The 18,523-nt window shown below is 35.1% G+C and overlaps 1 protein-coding gene across 10 annotated transcripts in view; it reads right to left on the reverse strand.

Moving 5' to 3' along the window:
* Window positions 1-7,382: 7,382 nt before the first annotated feature.
* The window catches only part of LOC145061082 (3-hydroxyisobutyryl-CoA hydrolase 1-like), a 57,543-nt gene continuing 46,402 nt past the window's right edge, over window positions 7,383-18,523 (reverse strand). For 9 of the 10 annotated variants that reach the window (XM_079008457.1, XM_079008460.1, XM_079008456.1 and 6 more), the window contains one exon: window positions 7,383-7,654. In XM_079008457.1, the coding sequence (XP_078864583.1) occupies window positions 7,517-7,654 (138 nt within the window). In that variant the 3' untranslated portion in view covers window positions 7,383-7,516. Of the gene's footprint in view, window positions 7,680-18,523 lie in introns of all 10 variants that reach the window. The other variant, XM_079008454.1, reaches the window with a different exon arrangement.

The following is an 18,523-nucleotide window of genomic DNA, read 5'->3' on the forward strand; positions in this document are numbered from 1 at the left end:
AATCTGACGATCACCCATTCAATCTTCTGATTTCACTCTTTTTTAGCCTCCAACTGCGCTTCCTTGATGATCTCTAGGACTGGAGTCATCACGGTCATCCTCATGCACATATCCCGAATCGGGGCACTTTCTGCCCTCCGACTCAAGGCGTCGGTCACCACATTGGCCTTTCCTGGATGATACAAGATCTCATAGTCATGTCTTTCACTATATCTAACCACCTCCTTTGCCACATATTCAGGTTAAGCTGATCCATAAGATATCCCAGGCTCTTATGGTCTGTGTAGATGGTACACCAAACACCATAGAGACAGTGGCGCCAAATCTTGAGGGCAAAAACCACTACCCCCAACTCTAAATTGTGTGTGGGATACTTTGCTTTATGAGGCTTCAGTTGCCTTGAAGCATACGCTATCACATGCTCTCTCTGCATCAACACAACACCCAATCATGCAATGGATGCATCACAGTAGACCACAAAGTCCTCAACTCCCTCAGGGAGTGCAGGTACTGGTGCCTCACACAATCTCTGGTGAAGAGTCTCAAATGATGCCTGCTGCTCAAGCCCCCAACTGAAAGTACCATCCTTCCTTGTCAACGTGGTGAGAGGAACAACAATCTTGGAGAAGATCTGATGAATCTTCGATAACAACCTACCAATCCGAGGAAGCTTCAAACTCAGATGGAGATCTCGGCACTTCCCACTGCATCACAACCTCTATCTTGGCTGGGTCGACCAAGATACTATTATGATTAACTAAGTGTCCCAAAACTTGAACCTCGCGCAACCATCCTCAAAATCCCAAGAACCTCTCGTAGATACTCCTTATGTTGTTACCCGATCTTCGAATATACCAGAATGTCATCGATAAAAAGATCACTAATCGATCCAAGAACCTCTCGTAGATACTCCTCATGTTAAGAGGAACAACAATCTTGTAGTTTACTGCGATGTGTCCAAGCAAGGGCTAGGTTGTGTTCTTATGCAGCGATGAAAGGTTGTATCCTACGCCTCGAGACAGCTTAAGAACCATGAAGTCAACTATACCACACAGGACCTCAAACTAGGAGCAGTGGTTTTTTCCCTGAATATCTGGAGGCATTACCTGTATGGTACGAAATGCACAGTCTTTACGGATCACAAAAGTCTACAGCACATCTTCAAACAAAAAGAACCGAACATAAGGAAATGACGATGGGTAGAGCTATGCAATGATTACGAATGCGAGATTCGCTATCATCCCAGTAAAGCCAATGTAGTAGCAGATGTCCTTAGTCGAAAATAGTACTCGGGCTGCCGAGTAAAGTCTCTAACTATGACTATCCTTTCCTACCTGTCCACATAGATCAAGGAGGCTCAGTTGGAAGCCTTGAAACCCGAGAACGTGGCAGGTGAAGCCTTAATAGGAATGGAAAAGAACTTGGAAATCATGGGTGACGGAGCTCGTTATCTCATGAATCAAATTTGGACACCGAAGTTTGGTGGCTACAGATATGTTGTCATGAACGAAGCCCATAAAACTCAATACTCCGTTCATCCAGGTTCAGACAAGATGTATCTAGACCTTAAGAAACTCTACTGGTGGCCGAACATGAAAGCTGAGATTGCTACCTATGTAGGCAAGTGTCTGACTTGCGCCAAAGCTAAGGTAGACTATCAAAAGCCCTCAGGTTTACTACAACAACACGAAATACCTAATTGGAAGTGGGAGTGGATTACTATGGATTTCATAACCAAGTTACCCAGGACAACGGGTGGTCATGATACCATTTGGGTGATCGTCGACAGATTAACAAAATCTGCACACTTCCTGTCAAAAAAAGAAACTGACAAAATGGAGAAGTTGACAAGGACGTACATTAAATAAATAGTACGATTGCATGGTGTGCCAATATCCATTATCTTTGACTAGGTTCGTAGATTTACCTCGTGGTTTTGGCAATCACTGAAAAGTCCTTGGGAACCAATCTTGACATGAGTACAACGTACCATCCTCAGACTGATGGGCAAAGCAAAAGAACTATACAAACGTTGGAAGACATGTTGAGAGCCTGTGTGATAGATTTTGGTAAAGCTTGGGATACCCATTTACCACTCATCAAATTCTTGTACAACAATAGCTATCACACTAGCATCGAAGTTGCTCCCTTTGAAGCTCTCTATGGTTGTAAGTGCAGATCTCCTATGTGTTGGGCTGAAGTGGGTGATACGCAACTAGCCAAGAACCAAGCATCTGACAGTATTCTAACTGATCCCGAGATCATTCGAGAAACCACAAAAAAGATTGTCCAAATCCAGGAACGAATGAAAGCTTCTATAGACAGACAAAAGAGTTATGCGGACAAACGAAGAAATTCCTTGGAATTTCAGGTTGGTGAACACGTCCTGTTAAAGGTCTCATCCTAGAAAGGAATGACACGTTTCGGAAAACATGAAAACTAAGTCCAAGCTACATCGGACCCTTCGATATTCTTGCTAGAATTGGTTCGGTTTCTTATAAACTCAAACTACCACATGAACTCAGTAACATTCATCCCACTTTTCATGTCTCTAATCTCAAGAAGTGTCTGTCTAACGAGACTCTTATAATTCCACTTGATAAAATTGAGTTAAACAAGAGTCTACACTTCATAGAAGAACCGGTGGAAGTCATGGATAGGGAAATCAAAAGAACAAAATAAAGTCGTATACCAATAGTGAAGGTTCGCTGGAATACCAAGTGGGGACCTGAATTCAATTGGGAACGGGAAGATCAAAATAAACAAAAGTATCCACATCCTTTCCCTAGTTCATGAGTACCACTTTAGAAATAATTTAGGGACGAAACTCCCTATAGCAGGGGGATATTGTAACAACCCGTTATTTTCAAATCTGTAAAACTCAACAAAAGTCAAAGTTGCTAAATAAAAGTTAAATTTGTTGATTTGTAATTTATTAAGGCTAAAATAAAAATAAATTAATATATGGAAATTCCTTTTTATTAAAGTGTTGAAAAAATTGAGAATTTTAATCCCAAACTATAAACCAAATGCGAGAACCGATAACACACCAACCAAAACCCCTCGCAGACCCTACCCTCCTCAGACCGAAAACAACCTAACCAAAAACCTCTTTGTTCCCCACCAAAAACGTGCGAAGCCGACTTCTAGAAATCAATTTTCGGTCCACAACGAAAGCAACTGGAATGAAATCACTTTGTTGACCGAAGACTCCTTTCCTCGGGATGAGTTCTAGGCTGAAAACCCATAATATCTAGATATTATTCTTTAAACCACCTAATATTTTACTTCATATAAAAGATACATTTCGAAAATGTCTTCTCATAAAACATTCACAGTAAACAAAATCCTTCATGTTTTCTCTCAAATTATCAACCTTCTTTTGTTTTCACTTCAAGTTCTTCACAAACATCTTCATACCACTCCTAAGTTTTGGCAAGTTTTATCCATAAAACTTTTAGTATACAACACATATATTACTTGTATCATCTTAGTCACACATGATTATATGTTTAAAATCATTAGGAAACAGCTATCGTTACTTGTTCTAAATCGAAGTTCATCGTATCTATTCCGTTATAAAAACTATTATCACACATAAGGTGAGTTCATACCCCTATGTTTTCATGATTTTTCACTATTTTAGTGGGGGAATACAAGTGTAACACAAGAAAATTATGTTAATATCTAAATGTTTTCAATATCTATCAATCGTTGCCGTTATTAAAAAATATATATTTATATATGTATAAATTATATAATTAAGGTTCAACAGGCTTAGAATTGATAATTTGACTACATTTCCTGTTGTTAGTTTGGTTGTGAGCTTGGGGTAGAATTATGTATTCGGCTGTTTATTTAATCATAATTATATAAATATTATATTTATATAAGTATAAAATGATTTAAAACTTGTTAAACAAAAATATAATTTTTGCAAACTATTTTAGTACCATATGGATATAAATGTTGAATTTCACGAAACAACCGTATCACATATTTTATAATTTAAACTTGCCAAATTAACAGTACAAAAGTTTTCAATTTCAGTAAAACATAATCATCTAAACTATAATAGGTATAGTTTATGGAACTTACATATTGCTTTTCAAAGTTCAGAATACAATACGGAAAACCAACACATATAAACTATAATATGTATAGTTTATGGATCATATGCACTACATACCCATAAAACATTATGGAAAACAAACATAAAAACTATAATAAATATAGATTATGAGATATAGCATTTGTGAGACACACTTCACGTACTTATCTAAGTACCAACCAAGTCCTGAAATTATAACCAGTCTCCTGGAGGGAAAGAGTGACACTTGTGTATAGATCTATACGAGGCTAACAATCCCGCACCTGAGCTGCTTGCAACAGCTATGCCGGCAGGCCTAAGGTGACAAATGTTGTACCGATTTCGACGTCTGAAGAACGTCGTGTTCAGGCCATTTTAGGTTATCAAGCATGGTTATGATAACTCATAATTTGGTATTAAAGAATACGATTAATGTATGAATAAGTAAACAACTTCACATAATTTTATTAAATAATAAGACTATAATACATTATTTTACAAGTACAACCGGTTAATCTAGACATTTACAATTACAACGTTTTCATACAAGTATAAATACATAATACTATTCCAGTACAGAGAAAACATACTTTTATGGTTTCATGTGAACTAAAACTACATTTTACTATCTCATAGTACGATAAACATTTATACGTTTTGATTTATACATATTACAACAGAAAATATAGGATTTTATAGGAAAACATACTTACATTTTCAAGGAACAAATAACAGATTTCAGTTACAAACATGCTTATGAACTCACCAACTTAATTGTTGACATTCTTTTCAAAACTACTTATATTCTCAAGAAATCAGTAAACAGGTACATCCACGAGTTTATGAGAAGATGTAGAATTATAGACTCATGTCTTTTAACTTTTGCTATACATTTTGGTGTCAAGTATACACTGATTTGAACACATATGTAAAAACTTATACTTTATCAATACATGGATGTTGTACTTTGATTACTATTATGCAATTGTTGTGATATTATACATGAATTTCACCACCCCCGAACGTTTTCGCCATTCCGGTTTGGGGGTGTGACAATAACTCACTAGATCTGGGACAAGAGAAACCTCAAGGACCCATAAAGTTGCCAACTTTATGGAGTTCATACACTCAAACCCCTTCAAACATGGAAGAAAGTGGATGGAAACCTAGATCTAGTATGATTGACATAAAAAGTTAGGTGTTTGAGGATTTACACGAGTCCTAAAATAGCACAAGATAATGAGGGGGGATTTCTTGTTAGAACAATGCACCAAAAACACCTTCATCTTATGTAAGAGAATAAAATCACCACAAAGAGCTCACAAGGTTAATAATGGAGGCTAAGGTTTCTTCTAGGTGGAAGGGAAGGTGATGGAGGTTGAGGATGTGAAAATCCTAGTCATCACATCCGTTAAATAAGGCATAAAACCCAGAAAATTAGGGTTTGCACTCTGACGGCCCCCACATCGTGGCCATACATTTGCTACGTCGTGGTGCGCAAAGATGATGTGTGTTTCATACGGCCATGACCTCGTCGTGGTGTATCCTCCACCACGTCGTGAACATCACAAAACCCACATTTTACTTCTTTAATTGCCAAAAACATAAATGAATCATTTACCTAGAATAGGTGTTCCATTCTAAATGCCAACATTGTTGGTTGTCGATGTCTTACCGTCACAAGTTTGATAGTTACAATCATTTGATGTAATACAAAGGTAGAATAGTTGCTCAAGGTTTCTTACAACAACATGTTCATGTGTGATTTTGATGAAACCATTTAGTCTCATTGTCAAACCAACTACCATTCCTACTATCTTAAGTATTTCCATTTCCCGTAATTTGCTAGTAAATCAACTTTACGCATGGTAGTAACAATTTGTTACTCGTGTGTGTGTGTGTCTATATATATATATATATATATATATATATATATATATATATATATATATATATATATATATATATATATATATGAACTCGACAATTCTATTTTACCTTCTCTTGTGGTAATGATACTATTTGTATTTTTTATACATTGATGATATAATATTGACACCCTCATCCACCTCCTTTATTATGCAACTTCATCTTAATATTATCCTCTAAGCTTCCTATATCAGATTTGGGCCCTTTGTCCTCCCTTATTCATGGTGTTGTTGCCTCTTGCAGTTCTATAGGATGGTTTCGTTCGTAGTCATCTTCTACTAGAGATATCCTTCTTCATGTTGACATGGCTACTTATAATCCTTGTAGTATTCTCACTTATTCAAATCCCAAATTTTCATCTGAAGGTACCCTACAACTAATCTTACTATGTATCGTAACTTGGCTGGCACACTTCAATATTTTACATATACTCATCCTAATATTGGATATGTACAGTTCAACAGGTCATGTCTATACATGCATAGCCCTTGAGAACCTTACATCCTCATGCTCAAGGGTATTCTCAGGGTTCCCTTTTCTTATGGATTTTATCCTCATCCTTCCTATGTTGATCGTTTGGTATCCTATATTGATGCTAACTAGGTTGGTTGTCCTCAAATTCGTGGATCACACTCAACATCCAAGTTTTTTATCTATCTAGGCGACAATCTTGTTTCTCGATCCTCTAAGCATCAACATGTTATCCCTCATTCCAACGCTAAATATGAGTATTTGGGGTGGCTAATGTTGTGGCTAAAGTTGATTGTCTTCGAAACCTTCTAGAATTGGGTTCTCATTTGTCTTGTGCTACAGTTGTGTTTTGTGATAATGTTAGTGTCATGTACCTTTCGTCTAACCATGTTCAACCCCAACACACTAAACATGTGGAAATAGACTTACATTTTGTCAGAGAACATGTTGCTATTGGTTAAATGCATGTTTTGCATGTGTCATCTGCACATTAGTTTTCATATATCTTTATGAAGGGAGTACTTACATAGTTTTTTCTTGCTTTCGGAAATAGTTTGAACATTCGGGAAACTCTTGCTCCAACTGGCAGGGTGTGTTAGAATATCTTTGTATAGATTTCTTTGTTTCTTACTTCATGTATATAGAGGGGTTTCTTATATATGTAAATATTGTCCCTATTTATACTAATATTAATACAAAATACTAAATAGTTATTCCATATAACAAACAATTGAAATGCTACCATTCACTGGCATAAGGTTTGACTTTATGAACTTGATGATACTTGAATCTACTCTTAAGATGGTTCAACTGTCGTCTCAAATGTATGAAGTAAACATAGTGGCAATGACTACCATGTTATTTTGTTTTTAACCTTTAAAACAAATCTATCTTGTTAAATATATCAACTATATTATTTTATTAATTAAAAAGTGATATGATTCACACATTGAATATGCAAACACCTAAATCAACATGAGTATACATGATAATAAGATATAATGGACACATAACGAAGATAAGTCGCTAGATCCTTGACATCATAAATTGATTCGAGTTTTCTCTTGCAAATAGTTTTAATGGTTGCCAATCTTCATCGTCAATTGTGGAGAAACATGTGCGTACCATTTCCTCATTCACTAGATGAAGTTTTGATGGTGACCACTGTAGATAAGAAAAAAAAAAGTTTCTAAAATTTGATTAAAAGAATGTACTTACATGTTGGACGTCAACTTTCATATGGTACTTTCATTCATTTTTTACTTAATTATCGTTTCTAAAAAAGAAAGCTATTGTCTCTATTTAGTTAAAGGAATCTTCAAATAAGTCGTTAAATGATTCAATTAGATCAACAATTATTTAAGAGAAGATATAGAACAAGGGTGAGCAACAAGCTGGAGATGTCAAATGGAAAAAAGATGAAGTCGATGAAGTCATCAATATTCACAACCTTCATACTAGTACTACCCCTCTTCTCCATAACAACTGTTTGTATGAAACCCCCCACTGAAAAGCTTTGTATTATTATCTTATCAAAGTTTAGGGCCTTCTTTCTTTTTCTAATAGAAACTTCATGGAAACACAAAACTTCAACCATGTAACTATTTATATGTGTTTCTTGTCAGGATATAGCACAAATACAAAGGATGTCATTGTGATGTGGAGCATATATAAGACTTGGTTAAACTTAAAGCATTTATGGACAAATATGAATATGATTAACAGGGCCAATAGAAGCCCATATTAAAACGACCATAACCTTTGATTAGTAAGGACTTTGGAGGCCCACTATACATGTCTAAATAAGGGGTAATTTCTTATAATAATGATCATAGTGAAAAGCATGAAATCTATGATCAAGGCAAAATGAATATTTTCCCAATAATGATAGGAACACTATAATCGTTTATTTAGTTCATTCATACATATATGAATTGAATAGACAACTAACTATAGGAGGAAATAGATATTTGATAACGTTCATTGATAGTTGTTCTAAATATACTTATGTATAATTGTTAAAATCTAAGGACCAAGCTTTTGAAGCTTTCAAAAGATATATGTTTCAAGTAGAGACTCAAAAGGTAAAAATATTCAAATACTTATAAGTTGTAGAGGTGGAGAGTACTTTCCAACAAAATTTTCTTCCTTTTGTAAAAGTCATGGTTTAACTCATGGAATGATATTTCCATGTACACTACAACATAATGGTGTAAAAGAAAGGGATAATGGGGTTTTGCAAAATATGTTTTAATGATGTGTTGGTGAATGCAAATCCGCCAAACAATCGGTGGGGTAAAGCATTACTCGTGGCTTGTTATGTAAGAAATAGAGCAATATTTAATAAAATCAAAGTAGATCCTTATGAAATTTGGAAAAGAAGAAAACCCAATATAAGTTATTCTAAGATTTCATTATGTTTGGCTTATTATAAGGCCCATACCTAAGATTTGAAAACTTTAACCTAAAGCAAAAAGTGTCTGTGTGGGATATGCAAAAAATTTGACGGCATGTCGTATTTTATGGTTGGATACAAAAGTTATTGTTGAATTAAGGTATGTTAAAAACATTGAAAATATATGTTAAAAACTTTGAGAATAAATTTTTAAATAATTCAACAATTATTGATCAATAAATGTCTCATGTTCCAAAAAGTGTTCCCAATCTATAAATTGTCTCTAGTAATAAGAGACTATTTCATGAGAATTCTAGTACACCTAGAAGAAATGAAAAGAGCCATAAAATATAAAAGTCAAAGTTCATATTTTATTAACTCTCAAACCATTATATTTCGTTGGTGTGTGGATACTTCTTCCGTAAGGTATTAATATTGGATCAATATCCTTTTTAACAGTTAATCCCTCTTTTCTAGACACCACAAAAATTGCAGTCACAGAAACCTTTGTAACTCTGATGGCCATGGAAAAAAAGATAAAGTTAGAAAGAGCGGAACTAGAGGGACTTCTAGTTTTCTTAGACGAGTCGGTACGGGCAACGCCGGATGCCATTTTTTCGACGTGGCCTCGTAATAACGTTGTTATAACGTGAGGAACACCGACCCCGGTCCCCATTTTTTGGCATTATGGTATCATGCGTTATCGTGGCAATGGGAAGAAGCGCAATATATGTCGTCGATTTTTTTCGGTAACGGTCAAAAAACTGACCATTGAAGAATTGTCAAAATGTTATAAAAAAAATCTATTTTTTTCAATTTTTACTCACTATATATACAGGGGCAGATTTAGGGGGGTTACGGGGTGGCACTGGCAACCCCTAAATTTTCCGACCGCAATGGAAAAAATTTCGAAAATTTTTAAAATTTTTATTTTTTCTACTATCGTGCAACCCCTAATTTTTCCGTGCAACCCATACCATGAAATATTGCATCCACCCCTGCATATATATACATTTTCACTTCATTTTTTACATATCATTTCTCACTTCATTTCTTACATACCATTTCTCGATTCATTTTTTACACACAACACAATATAGATCAAAACTTCAACACTCCTCCTCCAAACACAGATACATCTCCTCCTCTCGGTTTTGCACAATATGAGTTGTACGTGACCATCCTCAACACTCAAGGTACACTTAACTTCAAATTTTCGGCAACTTTTTCAATCCCTATAACCCTTCCACAAAACTTTTTCAACACATTCGCTATAATGCAACAAAATAACACACAACCACCACCCACTTAAGAAACGGTACCCGAGATGCAAGCAGAGGGAGAGCCGGAAAAAATGGCCAACAAAGGGAGAGAAAGAAGGAAAGGGAAAGCGTTCGTGGTGGAGAAATCGGAAGAAGAACCTCCAACATGGTGGACTGCGGAGGAAGAATACGCGTTGGCGGTGTCGTGGTGCAGAACATCAAAAATTCAACTCAGGGAAACGGTATGAGAAAATTCATTTTTTGGGAAGTTGTGATTGGGAAATTTCTGACCATTTTGAAAAAGGGTGAAAATTATCACAATCACGATATGTTGTGAAGCAAGTAGACTCAAATAAGCAAGAAGTGCACCAAATTCAATTCCATTTATAACAAACTTTCATCGCACAAACAAAGTGGTGCGAATGATTTTAATGTTTATAAAGCAACGAGGGACCAATATCATGTCGAGATGAGTCACGTTTTTCGAGCACGAAAAGGTTTGGTAGATTGTCAAGGAAGACCCAAAATGGAATTAAACGGACACATTGTCGGAAAAACAATCCAAGAGGTCTCGCGGTTCAGGTTCGGTAGACGTTTCGGACGCACGCACGAAAATTGACCTCAATGTGGACACATATGAAATACCGGACGACTTCAACGACATCGAAGAGATATCCCCACCTCAGCGACCGATAGGTCACGACAAAGTGAGGCTGACTCAACGACATGCGGAGGAAAGCGAAAGTAGACTTCGAGAGAAAGCGAAAATGAAACAGAAATTTGATGCCCACAATGAAATCGCGCTTAAAAGATATGAGTTGCAACGTGAGCATTTTAAGTTCCTTCATCGTGAAGCTAAGGAAGATCGCATTACGAAGGATTTGACAATTCTTCAAACTATCATATGTTTTTGTTCAATGTTTTTTTCCTTTGTCGTGTCGTTTTTATTTATAAAATGGTATGTTTAATTAAGTATTTAATTTAGTTATGTTTTATGAATTTATATGTTTTTTTAAAAAAATTATGACATAAATTAAAAAAATAAAACAAATAGAAAAATAGAAATTAAAAACATAAAAAATAAAATAAAATAAAACAAATAAAAAATGGTAAATGTTATTATATATTATTTGGTGTTGTCCATTTCTATATTGGATGTTATAACACTAAAAATATAAGTAGGACGACATCCTCAATAGCTTTGACAATGTTGATAGTGTTACCATGCACCATCGGCATACTTGTATCCCTCACGCCCCATTCTTGGCCTCATTATTAGTCTCATAGCTATTCCTCAATACAAGTACAACCAACCATGTACTTACTCCATATCACGCATAATTAGAGTACATTGAAGCATATTAGGCCATTAACTTTTTTAATGTTTGTAGCGATACGGGTTTATCTATTTTACATGTTGGCATATCTACCTTTTCCACTATGTTAAAAAAATATCAGAAGACAATGATATTTCTTTTGACTTTTATGCTATTTTTTTTCTTTTGAAGGATCCAATACCCATCACTCTACTCCTTTCATATCTCATCCCTTTGTTACTAACACCTGTCACACTCGTTGGTAAACATGCATATTTTATATCTTGGCATTGTTGTTGGGTCATCTATATCTACATCTTTTAAATATATTTTAGCAAATGTTTCTTACCATGTATGAAGAAAAACTTTGATCATTATTATACTTCTTCGTCAATTATTACATCTGCATATTGACCTTTAAAATAAAAAATCATTATTGTGAAGTTGTTGGTCTTATGTTTAGTAACGTTTTAGGGGTTGCCACATAATATTCTTTGATGCTCATTTCTAATTTTTCTTATTTGTCTACATATTTCTATGTGCATGCGGATTAACTTATTTCTAATATAATCAAATGTTGCAAAAGTTTTCTTTGTTTGGGTCTTTATGGTTGTATGTCAATTTGAAAAATACTCAAACATGCCTGTTCCCTTGATTTAGAATTACCCGTAAAGTCTCTTGTTTGTATACTTATGGAAAAAAACTAAATGGTTGAGTGCTTGATTGCTTATGTGTTTGCTATTTAGAATTTGTTTCTAGCTCAATCTAATATACCTCAAGATATTAGGAAATTCTCCACTAAAAGTGTTGATTATCTTAATAAACGTATCCATTCCCTCATCTCTCAATAATGGTATTCATTCCCTCATCTCTCATAATCTCTCACCTTTTGTTACATGTGCTCCCGACTATTTGCTCCTCTATCTATTTCGATGTTTGTGTTTCTCTCATCTTAGCCCTTATAATCCACATAAGGTGGACTTTCATTCCCTTCCTTACATGTTGCTTAGATATAGTTCTAAAGACCATGTGTATTGTTGTTTTGACCCTTTCACCTATTATGTTACATATCATATTACGTTAGGTTTGATTAGTCTTAGTTCAGTCGTTCCTAAGTGTTACATCATTTATCGCATCTACCACTTCCATCTCAACTCCCAAGGACCCCACAACCCCTTCCTATTTTTTAGCTTTTTTGGTCAATATTCAATAGCTCCTCCATCAAACTTGAGATAACATCTTACATATTTACTCTTTTCACCTCTAACTCCTAGTCTACAATATTTCGTCCCATATTTGTGTCATCTATTGATTGCTCTAGGAGCATGTATTTTGGATCTAATCGATAATCCCTACTCCATACTATTACTTAGGCTTTTCTTATCACACACCACCCTCCAGTACCCATGCAATGATAATTCATCCTATATATATATATATATATATATATATATATATATATATATATATATATATATATATATATAGAGAGAGAGAGAGAGAGAGAGAGAGAAAGAGAGAGAGAGAGAGAGAGCTCTGCGGAGCTATCTCCATGGAATGGATCATCAGATTTTTTTGCCACATTGATTCCTCGGAGATTAAGTTGATTCTGCGAAGCCCTCAGAACTCAGCTTCACAGAATCCATATCTATACCTGAAAATTCGATTTTTTGTGTCTATTTTTTTAAATCCCCCCCCCCCCCTAATGTCTATTAATGGCAAAATCTCTTCAAAAGCATATAGTGCAAGTAAAAATACATCTTATATATATATATATATATATATATATATATATATTTGTATGTGTGTATGTATGTATGTATCTATAAATTGTTTTTAAGTCTATGGTTATGGTTTGGGCTTAGTTATAGGTTATAGTGGTGTGATCATCAATACCATCCCTAGAACATGTATTTATTAAACTTTGAATATAAATATCGACCACATCCCCAAGCCTGAAAACCCCTACACTAGATCCAACCTTAAATTGATACTTTTTGTTTTCGTTTTTAGGTTTGTTTTTCCATTAATACTTACCCCCTATGTTATTCATACATCAATTAAATGTCTAGTATGCCCTTTTAATTGATACATGTTATATATTATTTATATGAAATAATATTTTTGACCTATAACATTATTCACTTTGTCTATCATATTTATTACCTTATTTTAGCTTCATATAGCTTCAATTGATTTATTTTCTATCTTCATTCTTACTTTCCTTTGGATATGTTGGATCCAAAACAAACGATTATATGTGTATGTATAGTTGGGAGACTCTGCACTTGTATATGTTAGTATACATAGATTATATCATTATCATTGGCAATAATCCTACCAAGTTATTATGTACCATCACTTGCTTTTCCTACGAGTTTGCCTTGAAAGATTTGGGTCAAATCTAATACTTTTTTGGTATTTAAGTTTCTTAATGGTGTGAGGTTTGTGCTTTCCCAAACACAATGCACATTTTAACTAAAGAAAAAAATATTTTTTTATGTTATTCATATGTTTGTTGCATACTTTAACTCTACCACTATTTAAAGGGTTTATCTCGTCACCTATACATTTACTCTACTTGATATATTTGGATCATGTAGTTCATTCGATATATGACATTAACTTGACCTGATCTTGCCTTTTATATCAAGAAAGTTTGTCAATTCATTTTTTATCCTATAAAACTTCATTGATCTACAGCTAAGTGTATTGTTTGTTGTCGTTGAGGAACCACCTCTCATGGGGGCTTATTTCATTGAGTCTCCCCTATTTTATTAGATACCTTAACATACTCTTCTTGATCTAATGGCACGGTCCCTTTAAATCAACTTGAGGCCATTATGGAATTAGATTGGGATGATTGTCATGATCATATATGATTTACAATAGGATTTGAAACCTTCCTTGCTAGAAGTACGATATCATGATCTTCTTGAAAGAAATAGATCTTTTCATATTCCTCTATGGAAGGTGAGTAAAAGGAATTGGACAATCTTACTTTAGAAATTAAATGGATTCAAAGTCATTTATCCACACATCATTTTCCCTCTTGTGTTCCTCTTAAATTATGGTACGGTAACGTTTTAGACACTTATATCCCTACCAACTCGATGATTCATACTTTGATGAGTCATGTCATGTATACATTCACTTTATTTATATAAAAAAATGTATTTACAAGTTCATTTAATCTCTATACAGGATCATCTTGCATTGTCGACCCTCAACAAACGATTATATAGTCCTCAATTTTTTTTTCTAACTTTATGTTTCTTCCTGGGTTTTTCTTTCGGTGGAAACTCAAATATATTCTAGTTGGGTAGGCCATATTATATAGTTAGGCCTTTAGGACAAAGGGTTGTATGTAGGTCGAGTATATATCATGTTGTATAATGTTTATCATATATTAAAATGAAATACAAAGAAGAGATGTACCAAACCTAACTATTTAGGCATGTGAATTAGAATATGTGGGTAATTCTTCATTTCTTTAGTCTCCAATCCAATAGATGATGTTATTCTCCTATATATGGATCACAATATCTCCTATAGTTAACCTATGTGGGAAAAAATCATAAAGGGCTTGATTAATCCTATCCCTTCTAGCTAGAGCATATATCATATGTAGGAGTATTGATTTGAATACATAGTTATGTTCCACTTTCCATATGTAATACCAGTCTTCTGTCTAGATATTTTGAAATATGGTTATTAAATAACTCAAATAATGATTTCATTCAAGAATAACTTGTAAAGTGAAATAAGTAGAGTTGATTAGTAAAAAGGCATTTATAGATGAAAGAGATGAATTAAATTGATTGAAATGTGATTTACTAAATTAAATGATTATTAAGAACATTTTTAAGTTCAATGAATAATAAGAATTGGAATATTTAAGTACAAGGACTAAATGGTAATTTTTGTAAATTTATTTGTAAGACAAATTAGATTTAGTGTTTAATATGTCAACTTGATAAAGCATAGGGACTATTTTTGCCAGATTTCGAAACTTAATTGTCTCCATCTCCATCAAAATGGTCAGCATCATGACTTCCTCAAAATTTCGTTTCCCATATTTGGACCTGCATATCTCGACTATTTTCGAAAGATAGCTAACTTCTAGCCACATTATCACACCTCTTGTATACATATCGATTAGGGTCAGTGTAGGGAGTCTCTGGAACAGATGAAAATCTAGAAGGAACGAGGGATAAAAGAGGGATGGGAAAATATCAAAGGTGAGTGTATTCTGGTGAGATGGCATGCCAGCAAGTGAGGTGAATGGTTTCCTTGCTCCTCCAGTGAAACATTCGGTGAGAGTATGTGTGTGAAAGAGAGTGAAAACATGCATTGAGAGAGAAAGAGAGGCCACATGGTGATCGATTCCCAGTCAAGAAGAAAGGAGGAAAACGAACATCAATCGTGGTCAAGGTTGTTGTGAGGCTTCCATGGAGTGTTTCAGTGGGTGACATTTTCTAGTGACTCAAGAGATAAAGCATTAACTGTAAAAGTTCAGATATCTTGAGCATCAATGGGCTCACAGTCATTTCTGGCCATGGTCAACTTCAGTAGAGAGGGAAGAATCGGAAGGGAGTAAGATGGGATAATGTCTTCTTCCTGTAATGACTGAGATGGTTCGGTGGTTTGAAGCAAGCTTAGAGGGTGACGCCGGACGAGGACACGTCGACGGAGAAGAGGGTGGCCCCGACCACTAGGCCTTAGTTGAGAATCCGTGTGCATTGGCTGATGTACGGTCATCGTAGGTATGAGAGGTACTCCTTAACCTAATAGCTTTTCATTTATTAAGGTTTTGGGCTTTTATTTGTGTGGGCTAAAGAATTATGGATTCAACCAAATATTTGGGCTCATCAATATTGGACAAAAAGCTAGAATTTCATTATTTAAAATGATGAGCATTTAAGACTAGGTGATGTAAAATATTTTGCGGATATGGGTTAATTAATTAATTATGAGATGATTAATTAATTAGAGTTAAATGGATTTCAAGGTGTACAGGATAATATCGTATCATTAAAATACTAACAAAATTAAGTTTACTTATTTGTTGAGATGAGTAATTTTAGATAATTAAATTTATCTAAGGCATATCATATATTTAATGGTTAAAGTGAAATAGGTATATCCAAACAATCTAGACATGTATGGTATTTATTTTTGGTCATGTACGATCGAGTTTGACTTTTGGAGTCGATCATTCCTGGCTCAATAATAAAATGAAAATATATTATTTACGGCTCAATCGACTTTGATCGGTGACTTTTTGATCGGTTGACTTTTGGTCAACCTTTGGTAGCATGGATTATTTGACTAAGGTCTGGTATAGGTTTGACTTTAGGAAACTTGGGTTGGTTGATCTGTTGTTGAGGTCGATGTGAGCTTCTGTTGAGTAGTTCATGTGAGTTTCCTCACTGCGTTTGGCGGGTCGAAGGCACCAATGCCGACCCATGATTTTGTTATGTTTAGGATGTCAGATGTCTACGTGATTCTTGCATGTGTCATGTGCTTGTATATATACCGATCGGGACCCAATGACCATTCTATATGCTATGTATCTTGTGATTATTGCATGAGTTATGTGTTTATACATTTAGATGTTTATATGTATACCGGGTGGGGCTCGATGAGTGACAGATCTGTATACCGAACGGTACTCGATGTCAGGCGGAGCCCATTATATGATTATTATGTATGGTATGTGGTATTTTATGGTAGCTCACTAAGCTTTGTGCTTACAGTTCACAGTTTATGTCTCGGGTACTTCCAACACGAAAGGGAATGGCCTAGCTTGATCGCACTGTATCCGCCCATGTTTTCCACATTATGTGATTTTGGGATTTTATACCCTGATGTTATTCAACTATGATACACTTTTCGGTTATTTTTACATGATTATTGGATACTTTGAAATGAATTTAAAATGATTTCTTTGTCTGAAATTTTTTAGGATGTTTCACCATAATAAAAGACAAAATAGAGAACTAGTTGTAACGCCCGCAAATCTGGGCTAGTCAAATTAGAGGCAATAGGGGTCGAAAACGACTTTTCGACAAAAGATTATTTAGAATAAATAATCTTAACCAAGTTGTAGAGTATGTTACAAGGTTTTCGTACATATAAAGAACGCCGAAAACCGAGTTATAACGAAGAAGTTATGACCCGTTGAAGTTTCGCGACGGAACCGGCACGATACCGGGAAACGTAAATAGTGAATTTATGATAGAGCGAGATTTAGCCTTAGCGATCTAAACGAAAGTCGTAGAATATGTTAAACTAAGAACATCAATAAAAAGAACGCCCAAATCTGACTTCGTATGAGGAAGTTATGATTTTTCTAAGATTTAGCATAGCAGTGCACAGCCCGAAATCTGAATTTTAGATCGGTCGATTTTTAGCCGACGGGATCTAAATGAAAGTTGTAGTACTCGTAAATACCAACGCGTGGATATAAAGAACGTCGATAATAGAGCTCGTATGCAAAAGTTATGGACGAAGCTTAGTCCCTACTTTTCGAGCGCGGCGAATTCGATACAGTTTCGTAAATACGAGATAGAATGAGAATTAGCCAACGAGGTCTAAATGAGAGTTGAAGATCTCGTTAATAGGAACTCAACGGTAAAAAGACAGACAAAAATGGAGCTCGTATGCGAAAGTTATGGACGAAGCTTAGTCCCTACTTTTCGAGCGCGGCGAATTCGATACAGTTTTGTAAATCCGAGATAGAATGAGAATTAGCTAACGAGGTCTAAATGAAAGTTGAAGATCTCATTAATAGGAACTCAACAGTAAAAAGACAGACAAAAACGGAGCTCGTACGCAAAAGTTACGGACGAAGCTTGGAGACTACTTTACTATACACTTCCTATAAATACAAGGGTGAACTCCTCATATTTTCTTCACACCATAAGCCTTTCTTTCTCTCTCTAACTTCTCTCTAGCCTCCCTAAACCCCTCCCAAGTCTACGGAACCTCCCTAGCACGAGAAGAAAGCCCCGGAGCGCCCGACGGCTCCGAGAAGAAAAGTTTTCGGCTTGGAAAC

This window comes from Lactuca serriola, chromosome 7 (assembly GCF_051521515.1).
Source record: "Lactuca serriola cultivar US96UC23 chromosome 7, Lser_US96UC23_V15, whole genome shotgun sequence".
Classification (NCBI taxonomy): domain Eukaryota; kingdom Viridiplantae; phylum Streptophyta; class Magnoliopsida; order Asterales; family Asteraceae; genus Lactuca; species Lactuca serriola.